This window comes from Phaseolus vulgaris, chromosome 9, assembly GCF_051622355.1.
Source record: "Phaseolus vulgaris cultivar YP4 chromosome 9, ASM5162235v1, whole genome shotgun sequence".
NCBI classification, from domain to species: domain Eukaryota; kingdom Viridiplantae; phylum Streptophyta; class Magnoliopsida; order Fabales; family Fabaceae; genus Phaseolus; species Phaseolus vulgaris.
In genome coordinates, this window is record NC_143506.1 from 29,017,758 (window position 1) to 29,030,000 (window position 12,243).

Sequence of the window (12,243 nt, forward strand, 5' to 3'; positions counted from 1 at the left end):
AAAAATTAAAACTACAAAACATCAAAATGAAGGAGTATAATGTTACTTAACACTGTTATTTTTGGGAGGTGGAAATAATGTTTTATAATGAAGGAGTATCTGACCAAATAATGGTCAAACTTTAATAGCATAATAGCGTAATTTGCTCGTAATATATTTATCTTTAATAACCAAATTACGTGAATTATTAAATATATTGGTTAAAACAGGTTAAACAATAATAATATTTGTATTTGCAGCATTATATGGTGTTTTAATAGTAAAACATCTAAATAAAAGATGATAAAGTTAAGTAACTTGTATAAGCAACAATGCTGAAGTTACTTTTTTTTAAAAATTTTAATTCGAATATCAATGTCTATTACTTCATTGAGTATGTGATTATGGAAGGAATTTTTCTTTAAAATTATTTATTTATAGTAATCACGCATCTTAAAACAATTATACTTATATACTAATATCTAAATTAGTATTTAATTAACTATTAAATGTTTTAAATATTAATTTTAAAATATAAAATAATTAATAGCTAATTAAATTCTAATTTAGAAATTAATTTATAATTTTATTAATAATATAAATTACTTTAAATACCAATAATTTCTTAGTCTTTATATTATTTAATTAATATAGTAATTAATTATTTTTTATCTCTAAAATTAATTTTTATTTAATAATTAATAATAATTTTTTTATATAATATATTATACTTTAACATTAAAAAATTCACATAATATAATTAGTAAAAAAGGAATAAGTGTGTGAGATTAAAAAAATAAAAGAAAAGAGACGACCTTAAAAAGAAACAAAGCATAAAAGATTAAAGAAATACATTATAATACAACGTCACAAACAAGTAAATACTTTACAAATATATTTTTGTTTAAAAGGATGTTAATCCTACTATATATGTATATTAATTACATTGACAGTAAATATTTGAAAAATTATCAAATTTTGATGAATTTCATATCACACTAAAAATTGATGATTATCTTGGATGTGTGTCATGGTGTTTTGAATTGTTATGCTTGAAGTGTTCATTTGACTAACTTCTACTAATAACCACTTCATCGATCTTCTCTTCCAAATCTGTATCAACTCAGATTTCTCTTGAGGTTCTTTTTAATTTTCTCAATCATAATTTACATATCTTAAGTTTCACTTTTACTTACAAAGTTTGATTCAAATCTTCTCAAAACTATTATATTCCATCTTCCATATTTTACTCAATTCTTGAAGGAAATTATCTCACCCTAACACAATAAAAGCAATCACCAAGTTCACATTTCTCATTGTTATCACCTTATTTAGCTCTGTTTTGGATTCTAGTGAGCTTCAGTACTCGTCGAACTGATCTTCACACTGTAGATGACACCTGATTCAGGTTCTAACCACCCAACAACAATAAGAAAAAGAATTTCAGTTTTCTGATTGCTATTTTTTCTATTGATAGTAATAATTCTAAGTCTTCTAATTAGTTTTCTTTCTTCTTTAGGATATATATTATCATAAATATTGAACATATATATATATATATATATATATATATATATATATATATATATATAATATGCGCTGTGATGAAAGCAACCAGTGGTTCACCGTTGCTGCAATCGGTGGTTGTTTGACCCGAGTTTTAATTTGTTGTCTTTAGGGAGCAAACATATTTGGTCAGAATCAGACCCATCAAAGTTTGAAGAAAAATAAGGTTAGGTACCCAGTGAGAGAAAATTGGGCAAGATTATTGTGATGGAGATTGTGATTTCTTTGATAATATTGTTTGTGGGGATAGCGATTTTGGTGGTTATCCATGTCTGCATCGTGGGGAGAGCCTTCAGAGGGGATACTAATGAAGGTAATCAACAGGGGCAGAACATGAATAGAATGAAAAGAATGTTGGGTGGAGACAACATTGGTGACCTCAAAAACCTTCCTTGCTTTGTGTACGAGGAGGCAGCAGCATCAGCAGAGAGAAGAGGGTGCAGCCTCGTGGATTGTGTTGTTTGCTTGGACAGTTTCAAGGTTGGTGATGTGTGCAGGTTGTTGCCCAATTGCAACCACACCTTCCATGTGCACTGTATAGACTCCTGGATTCTCCACACACCCATTTGTCCCATTTGTAGAACATTGGTTCTTTCAGTAAGAGAACAACAAACTCATGTTTCTGAGAATGTACAAATTGTAACAACATAGACCTATTCAAACTGCCTCCTCTTTCTTCTTATGTCTGCTTAGCTGACTTTGTGCCTAAATTTGCCTTTCTGTAGGATGTAATAACATCACTAGATATTCCTTTATGTCTGCTTTCCCACTGCAGATTCATGATTTGTATCTAAATTTAAGTTACTTTCAAAATAATTTCTAGTTTTTTCATGGGAAACTAAATGCCCAGTTATCAATGTATCTAAGAGATCTTTGTTATTCAATCATCTAATCTGTACAATGTTCTGACTCACTCACAGACACTTATTTTCAGTGTTTCACATGTTTAGCTCTAATTGTTAGATTAAAACAATAATTTCATTGTTGAATCGTGTACTATTTTTATTTATTGGATTGGTTTATATAAAGATAGTTTATATATTCTTTCCAAATTCAATGAATAATTTTGTTAGAACACTTATCCTTGCAGACAGCTGGTATCTTAGGACAGATTTTGAGCCCAAAGAATGCGAACAAGGAAACAGTGAATGTTTCTTTATCTTTTTTCCTGCTATCTTATCAAATGGATACAACACTAGTTCATTTACCTGTTGCTGGTTGTTTCATTGTATTTTGGTTTGGACTCTAACTATGATGTGGTTCTGGTACTTGAATGTACACTGTTATCTTAAGATTTTTGGCCATTGTGGATCTTCAAATGTGGTGGATAAATCATTATCTTATCTTTGTCTTACTACCTGTGCATAGATATTATAGTAGATAATGGTCTTTGCAAATATTCCGTGGATAATAATAGACTTTTCTGTTACGCTGTCAATATACTACTAGTACAGAGATAAATCGTTATCATGTGACTTGTCTTTTTCTTAGTCAGTTGTATATAGACATAAAACGCTCTTAGCAACACTTATTTCTTTTGCTCTATCGTCCCCACTATGTTCATTGGTAGATAAATCATTCATTGTCTTCTATCCTACTCATGTTAAGCAATATGTATAATTTACAACAAATATATTAATAGGTGATAACTTCGAAAATACCCACGCTATTTTACAAAATATATCACACATATTTTCTTATTTCAACATCTAATAACTTCCCTGAAGAAACATATAGTATTATAAATTTACTAAAACGTTTTAAATGTGAGATTTACTATTTTTTTATAGGTGTTGTTATTTAGATCTCATGTTTTTTTGTTGAACTTAGAACAGGAAAGTCATGTGAATGATTAATAAACAAATCATGTGGATCTCCTGCAATCTGCAGCTACTATTCGCAGCAACGGTACATCAACGGATGCAGACATGGCGCAAAAGTTGGCAATGACTTCCTCCACCCAATAAAGTCAAGTTAGACCTCTATCCAATCACCGACGGGAAATATGCTACGTAATTTCTAAATAAGCGTAGTATACAACTGAAAATGTATTTTGAATTTGATATTTTGAAATATATTTTTTATATTTTAGAATGTACTTTTTTATTCTAAAATTGTTTTGGTTTCCCAATTTTATTCTAGAATTTCTTTTTCAAAACACACAAATTTAATCTAGATTTTCTTTTTCGAAATGTATTGGATTTTCAATTTTGGAATGAAAGTCAATTTTGAAATTTCAAAAGTTGATTGGGTACGGGTCTAGAATCATTGGGTGCAGGGAAGTAATTATTACAAAAGAGTTTGGAAAAATAGTCTTCACCCACTTTATAGTAACAAAGGAAGGGGAAAATGAAATTCATTGATATGGGAAGAGTAAACACCAAATAATTGGAAAATTTGTGCTAGGGGTATAGATTGAGATCTCGTATGCATAGTAGAGGAGCACTCATGGTAGAGGAGCAGATGATCACGGGTAAGCAATAATATATGCTTTAGTGAGAAAAGAATGAGAGAAAAAATAGATAAAAAGTAAAAGCAAAAAACACGCATACAATGCTTTATGTAAAGTTACTCTATGTTAGATTTTAATACCCCACAAGCTCTGTGATAGATATCCTTCAAACCGAGTTGGGAGACTGTTGCTGCAAACATTCTTTGTTCAAGAGTTTAGTAAAAACATTCACAACTTGTTGATGGTTGGAAATGGGAAGGATATGCAAGAGTTTGGATTGAAGTTTCTCCCAAATAATGTGACAATCTATTTCTGCGTGTTTAGTTCTCTCGTGAAAGTTTGGAGTGAAGGCAATGCAACTTACAAATTGGTTGTCACAATAAACAACTGCATGTGTCTTAATTTTTATTTTGAACTCATTGATCAAGTAAGTTAGCCATTGAATCTCCCAAGTAAGAGTAGTGAAAGCATGATATTTAGTCTCGAAAGACGATCGTGAAACAGTGGATTGCTTCTTGGATTTCCAGCTGACTAAAAAGATGAATCAAGAAACACACAAAATCCAGTTGTAGATCTTCTAGTTGAGGGGCAAGTTGCCCACTCCGAATCACAAAAAGCCTTTAGTTGTAAGTTGGAGTGGCTAGGAAAGAACAAACCTTGTTCAGGTGCTCCTTTAATGTATCTCAATACACGGTGAGTAGCAATGTGATGTTCCAATGTGGGTGCATGCATGAACTGACTAAAAAACTGCATGACATAGCTTATGTCTGGTCTTTTATTAGTAAGGTATATTAGCCTTTCAATAAGTTTTTGATAGGAAGTAATATCTTCTAAAGGATTACCTTCATTAAAAATATTCTTCATACCTTTAATAATTAGTGTGGAACATAGTTTGACTACAAGAAGACCTGCATCAGATATCACATCAAGAGCATATTTGTGTTGTGAAACATGTATATCGTCCTTGGTTCTAGCAATTTCCAATCCGAGGAAAAGTTTCAAGTTCCCTAAGGCTTTGACTTTGAAGGTTTTATCCAACAGTTGTGTCACTTTCGTTATTTCAAAGATTGAGTTTCTTGAAAGGATTATATAATCCACATATACTAATAATGTAGTAAAATTATTTTTCAGTTTTCTTTATAAATAATGAGTGATTAAAAACAAATTGTAAAAAACCAATGCTGTTGTAAAAAGAAGTAAGTTTGGCAAATCGTTGTCTACTTTCTTGTTTGAGATTCTATAAGGATTTTGTAAGTATGCAAACCTTCCCAACTTTAACTTTGATTTCTAGTGGTGGTAGCATATAAACTTCATCACTTAGTTCTTCACGAAGGAAAGTGTTCTTAACATCCATTTCTCTAAATACCAGTTTTGTGTGGCTGAAATAGCTAATAACTTTCTATGTCTCCTTTGACATTATATTTTATCTTATAAACCTACTTACACCCAATGGATTTTTCTCCATGAGGTATTTCAGTTAACTTTCATGTTTTTGTTTTGTTCTAAAGCTTATATTTCTTTTATGATGACATCACATCATTCTAGCTTTGTGATAACTTCATTGAAACTTTAAGGTTCCTAATTAAACGATATAGTCTTCGTATATTTCGATATATCATGGTATATTTATGATGTTTAGATAATTAAGATATTTAAATAAGGATAGACTCTTTCCCTTCATTGCACCTTCAACCTCACAAAATTCTCTCATCTTCTCTCAACTTCGGTGCCTCGTCTTCACTCCATTTCTGCTGTCACTCCAATCATTCCATCAACCACACACTTGTAATGCATCACACACCTTATTAAGAATAGTTCTTCTTTTGTAAAACTCGTTTATACAAATTGACTTATCTCGAAAACACCAAAATTATTTTTTTAATTAAACATACGTTCAAATGTTTAAAAAATCTATAAACATCTAGATAGAAAAAGTGTATTCAACTTAAAAACACATTAACATCGATTTTTTTTATCAAAATATTGTTTGACCTTAGTTGATTCTTTCGTGTTTTTTCACTGTATAAATAACATTTAAAACACCTTGAATTCTTTAATTTAAATTATAAAGGTAATTTTTAATGTAATTAGCTTGAAATGGTGGTATGTGAGTTCACACTCTTCGTGGACTAAACTCATTTTAGTCCCTAAGTTATATGAATCAGATGAAAATAATCTACATAAAAAATGTCATAAATTTAAAGTTTACACTAACGCTACCTATTAATTATATTGGTAATTATATACTTAAATCAAAGTACCTAACTCTAATTGTAGGATACAAAGTCACAATATCTCTATTTGAGAAGTGTCAACCGACACATGGATTAAAGAGATTTTTTATACAAAGAATAATTAAACATAGCAAATAAAAATAGTTTTTATTTTTCTCATAAAGACTTGGTTAGTTAGTTATTTTTAAAATTTAGGCTTCTGCGTTATTAATATCCTTTCGTTTAGATAAAAAAAAAAAAAAATTATTTCAACTTCCCAGGTTTCCTATAAGCTTTTAAGAGAGATTCCGAATTAATCTTGGCTTTAAAACTTTTTCAAGTTTTTATATTCAGAGAATATGTCAAAACATAATAATCTTTAAAACCTTTTCAGTAATCATGCTTGAAAAATACATTTGTTCATAGAAACATGGTATTAAATAGTGTAAGATTCACAATAAGACATAGTTTCAAATGTTTGTGATATGAATCCTAACAATAATCATATTTTCTTGTGTATTGTAGTTGTACTGTGTGAATCATATGAATCATAAAACGATTTCGTATCACGACTTGGGTTTTTTTTCTGGATTTAGGTGTGAACTGGGTCTGGTCACTTGAGTTAACCCTAATTTTAATCTTTTTACCCACAAACCTGCACCATAGACGAATGTCCTTCTCCTCTCCAACAACAACGAAGCTTGAACTTGAGGTGGATGACCAGAATGTGCGAATGACGACGAAGGCAGCAACGACGAAATAATATTAGAATGGAAGCACACGTTGGAGCAACATGAGGCACGGGACACTTCAGTTCACAAGTAAAAATAGCGGGAGGTGCAGAAGTTACTCGAAGCGTTGTAGTCATCGGAGACACCAGAGTTGTCAGAGACACCAGAGTTGTCGGAGACAAAAAAGAACTCTTTTTGTTGCAAAGGAAGAACAATCAGCGAAGAATTTTTTGTTGCTATCTTCATTTATAAAAATGAGTAAATCAAATTATTATTTTTCATTTAACAAAGGAGTTGGGCCATATAACCCAACCCAATCCAACCATTATGATATTAATCTAATTTGGTCAATGATACAACTAAGGGTGATCATGGATTTGATTTTTAAAAATCCAAATCCAATCCAAATCCAAATATTTGGATAAGATTTTAAATCTAAATCCATATGTTGGCTTTTTCTTCCGCAATCCCACGTTTTTCTTCCTGCACCCCCACAATTTTAAATATCCCAAAACCAACCTTGACCTATTATTTGAAAAGGGGCACCGTGCTGAACTTTATTTTCCACTGTTCATCTTCACCATTGAATATCAACTATTGGTGGAGGGTATATGTAGTTGTTCAAAGCAAGGTGGAAGAGTAGGCTACGTTGCGAAAGTGTTGCTTGGGTTATAGAGGTAAGAATTAAGTATTTTTTAGGAGCATTGGTGGTTATGAAGATTTTGTGGTTACCGAAAATCGGGATCCGGTAATGTGCTATAGATTCATCAATCCGTAATTGATTAAATTTTGTTTTCTGGATGAGGGGGTGTTCCAGAAGCTAAGTTTTCATAAATTATTGATTTCTAGATTGTTGAATCTGGAAGCCTAATTTTTGTTACGGATTGATGGATCCAGAATGCTTTTTTTGTATTATGGATTTATGAATCCGGAATGCGTAATTTGAATTACAGATTTCGTGATCTAGAATGCATATTTTGAGGTATGGATTTCTAGATCCAGAATGGTTTTTTTGAATTATGGATTGCTGGATCCGAAATGAATTGTTTGACTTATGGATTCATGGATCCATAATGCAATGATTTAGTTTTATTTTTTTTTATTTGTAGAAGCATGGACAATAGTGAAAAATTTGAACAAGAACTATATGATGGGGTTGATGTGTGAGACGGTCTACATGATGATGATATTGAGAAGTCATTATGTAACAAAGCAATAGACAATATATCGAAGGGATATGAATGTACAAATGCATTTACTACAAATGAGGTAAAGTTAAGTTTGTAAAGTATGTTTAGGTTGTTTGTTAATTGGTAAATTTGTTATGATAACTTTTGTAGGTATTTTGTACTCGAGATGAGCTCTTGATGTGGGTTAGAAAAGTTGCGTTTCACTTTGGTTTTGTTATTGTGATATTGAGATTGGATACTTCAACTGGTCAACAAGGAAGGAAGACATTTGTATTATTAGGTTGTGAGACAGGAGGTAAATACAAACGATATAAGAAGAATTTACAGGTTACTGAGAGTAGAACTAGGAAATGTGGTTGTCCTTTCAGATTACGAGGGTATCTAGTAAAGAGTGGTGAAAGATGGATATAAAAATTAATTTGTGGGTCTCATAGTCATGAGTTGGAAAATACATTGGTGGGTCATCCATATGCTAGTAGGTTCACATGTAGTGAGAATTCAATGCTTATGGACATGATAGACAATTCGGTGAAGCCCAAAAATATTTTGCTAACAATGAAAGAGAATAATGAGAAAAATGTGACCACAATAAAGCAAGTTTATAATGCATGACATTTGTACGAAAATCAGTACGAGGTGATAGAACTGAAATGCAACAATCGATGATGTTACTTGAGCGAGATATGTATGTCCATTGGTCTAGGTTTGAAGAAGGGACGAATGTTGTGCAAGATTTATTTTGGACACACCTTGATTTAGTGAAGCTATTGAATGCCTTTAACATTGTATTTATGATGGACAATACGTACAAAACTAATAGGTATAAGATGCCCTTGTTTGAAGTTGTTGGTGTTACCTCAACGGGATTGACCTTCAGTGCTACATTTATGTTACTCGCATCAGAACGTCATCATAACTTTGTATGGGCCCCTAAGAAGTTGAAAAGTTTGTTTTTTAGAGTTGATTCATACCCAAAGGTTGTGGTTAGTGATAGAGATATTGCTCTAATGAATGCAATAAATGTTGTGTTTCCCGAAACTGCTAATTTGTTATATCGTTTTCACATTGATAAAAATGTTAAAGCAAAATGTAAAATGATTGTTCATCCAAAAGAGGCATGGGATCAAATGATGGAATCTTGGGAATTTATTGTTGATTGTGAAAATGTAGAGTCCTATGAACATCGTGTGGAGGCATTTAATGTTGTTTGTTCACCATGTCCTATATTTACTGAATATGTGATTAGTACTTGATTAAATCCACATACACTAGTACAAAAAGGTAAATTAACGACGGTTAAAATCGACATTTAAAGACGGTTCCAGAACCGTCGTTATTATAGGTGTCGTTAAAAGATATGAATTTTTAACGACGGTTCTGGGAACCGTCGTTAAAAGGTATGGACTTATAACGACGGTTGTGAAAACCGTCGTTAAAGGTGGTTCCTATTTTCTTAAAAAAAAATTAAGTGACTTTCAAAGACGGTTCCTCTAGGAACCGTCGTTATAAGTATTGATTAAAAAAAAATAAAAAATTTTATTTTTAAAAAAATCTCAAATAACCTGCATAAAGTTTTCAATTCCAGAAAATAAAAACATTTCAAATCATAATTTAAATATAAAAATTACATACAACAAATTATAACATAATACAAAAAAGTTTGGTAATATATGAAAAAATTTGTCATTGTAATGATTTATCTATACTAGAGTGTTATACATGGTTACAAAATACTTTGACCATGTTGTTCTCACATACTCCAATGCTTCTAAATCTAGCGGGTGTTGGTCGTTGAACAACTGTGACATTTGAAATATTTTGAATTAGTGCATGATTAATAAATCTCAAATTTTAAAGTGTTTATTGTATTGAGGTATTACCTTATCCCAACCTTTCTTAATTTCAGCTTGCAAAATAGTCAACATCCACTGCATAACATAATAACCGCACTCATAATTTTGAGGTTGCCTGTTGGACTGCATGTGAAAATAAATGTATTAAATGAATGAGTGAAACACATTAAATTAAGTGAACAAATATACTTTAAATACCTTAAGGTACATCCAAGTGAGTTTTTGTGCGTTTGAAGTTCTCCTCCCACACAACATATTATATCCAGAGTAAGCACTAAAATAATAAGATTTCATGTTAGAATACATAACATTATATAATATATAAGTAATAATAAATGTTAAATGAAACTGTCGTACCTATCTATAATGTTTTTAAAATAGGCAGGAGGTTTTTTATGCAAGGAGCAAAACCATGCAGCGGTATGATCTTGAACAGATATGATCAATAGTTGCCAATGACGCCTGTATAACAAATCAGTTAATTAGTTTCTCTTATTTCAATAATTTATTAAAACTTATTTAATAAATAAGAACTTACTCATGGATGTACGGAGCAAAATAAATGTGTTTTCCACCATTCTTTAAGGCAGTGGTGATGTATGTTTGTGTTTCCGACTTCTTGTTTCCAATTGATTGAGTGATTTGAGGGTCTAAAAACCCATATATATTATGTTTCCCCTCATCAAAGCATAATCCAGAAAGATACCTAAATTTCAATAAGTTAGTACTAGTATATTTAATAAATCAAAAGTATAAAGAATTTAAAATTTGAACTTACATCATCCATAATTGCAGAACTGTTATGTTAATCTCTTGATCTCCGGATGCAAGGTCCAACAAATCAGACATGTGAACGTACAACGGTAGATTACTATGCCTTCCAAAAACATTGGCATCCCATGGAACCTCTAAGACGGTTGTATCTAAAGCTGTAGCAACTTCCACCAATGCCGCCAGAGGATCATCAATGGAGACTATTTTCTTCTTTCCCAGAGGCAAATTTGTCTTAGGTTCCTGCTACTCATCAAAACAAAAAATACTTAAATTAGTTAGAATGTAATATATCATAATTGTATTAGTATTAGTGCAAATATATACCATAGAGTCTATAGGTCTGACGAGATGTCTAGGCCAGGCAACGAAAGTATGTAATGCCTCTGCCACAATTGTCACCTCTGATGTCGGCACAGGAACTGCAAGATCACCATAAAGGACCTTCTCCACCGTGACCTTCATCAAATTAGAAGAAAGAGGCACATTGTGTAACATTGTGACCCCTTCATAACACTTACCCAAGGCAACGAATCGGGTTGAGGAATTACACTCAACATATAATTCGCATTGGCTAGTTGAGCCAAAGTCATCCCCTGATAGATCAACTGCCGAACAACTCCCTTTAGTGCTGACTTTCTTAATAGGAGGCGGAGGTGGTTCATCTTCTACCATAGTAGGTGGTTGCTGTGAGTGTCCTAAACCCTCCAACCGCTTTTTGAACTCCATTTCCATTCGCGCACTAAACTCCTCCATGAAGCTTTCTTTAAGCTCTTGAGTTACCTCAGCCTTTAACTGCTCACGTAGTTGTAGTAAATACTCTTGGCTAGGTTCATTGGACAATTGTTCCTTGCTGTGTGATGGAGGTCCAAAGTATGACCGAATCCCAACCCCATATCCAGCTACACGAACACGTCCAGGGTGTTCAGGTCGTCCGAGAGCAACATTAAGAATATCATTGCGACCACATGGTTTAAAAGTCCCCTGTGTTGATTGCTCATTAAGAGAATCCTAAAACAAATGAAAAGAAATTGACAAACTTCAACACATTGAATTTAAAATAACACATAGAATTTAAAATAACACATTGAAAAGAAATTGTCAAACTTACAATGCGTTCAACTGTTTCTTCTGTAGACTTAGAACTCCATGTCCCTAATGTGTTTATACGGGCACCCTTCCACATCTCATGTCGGAGTGGTGGGGATGGAGGTCTTAAAGAATCTACACTATTCATTTCCTCAATGGAAGTAGAACGTGCTTTAATCTTTTCTTCAAGCATCCTCTGCTCTAGCAACTTATAACCACCACGAGACAATAGGTGTGGGGTATCATTATGTGCCTGATTGGCTTTTGCTTTGTTTCGAACCTCCTATCATAACACTCAAAATTTAGTAATACGTTAATATAAACTATATTCAAATATAAAAGTGATACTAACCTGCCATTTTTCAGTTTGTCGAATATTGACAAACTGCTGCCAAGTTT

The 12,243-nt window shown here is 32.1% G+C and overlaps 2 protein-coding genes and 1 long non-coding RNA gene across 3 annotated transcripts in view; 2 read left to right on the top strand and 1 right to left on the bottom strand.

Moving 5' to 3' along the window:
- The first annotated feature begins 1,265 nt into the window (after positions 1-1,265).
- On the top strand, positions 1,266-2,432 carry LOC137822617 (uncharacterized). The gene is made up of 2 exons (XR_011082947.2): positions 1,266-1,387; positions 1,658-2,432. It is a non-coding gene; the product is annotated as an uncharacterized LOC137822617 (long non-coding RNA).
- Positions 2,433-8,054: 5,622 nt separating this feature from the next.
- LOC150025247 (uncharacterized) lies at positions 8,055-9,384 on the top strand. Its single transcript, XM_090295683.1, has 3 exons — positions 8,055-8,102; positions 8,282-8,508; positions 8,952-9,384. Exons 1-3 carry the CDS (start codon positions 8,055-8,057, stop codon positions 9,382-9,384), a joined length of 708 nt encoding a protein of 235 aa, XP_090151809.1.
- Positions 9,385-10,735: 1,351 nt separating this feature from the next.
- LOC150025248 (uncharacterized) overlaps positions 10,736-12,243 on the bottom strand; it is a 5,279-nt gene continuing 3,771 nt past the window's right edge. Inside the window, exons 2-3 of the mRNA XM_090295526.1 lie at positions 11,083-11,351; positions 10,736-10,998 (exon numbers count right to left, since the gene is read on the bottom strand). Coding sequence (XP_090151652.1) covers positions 10,759-10,998; positions 11,083-11,351 — 509 coding nt within the window. The 3' untranslated portion in view covers positions 10,736-10,758. The remainder of the gene's footprint in view (positions 10,999-11,082; positions 11,352-12,243) is intronic.

What these genes read in the sequence shown, in the direction of transcription:
- LOC150025247 (XM_090295683.1), top strand. Translation starts at nt 8,055, where the DNA reads ATGGACAATAGTGAAAAATTTGAACAAGAACTATATGATGGGGTTGAT. An exon ending in AACTATATGATGGGGTTGAT is followed by an intron (nt 8,103 to 8,281) that starts GTGTGAGACGGT and finishes TAACTTTTGTAG; the next exon opens with GTATTTTGTACTCGAGATGA. An exon ending in TGTCCTTTCAGATTACGAGG is followed by an intron (nt 8,509 to 8,951) that starts GTATCTAGTAAA and finishes CAAAACTAATAG; the next exon opens with GTATAAGATGCCCTTGTTTG.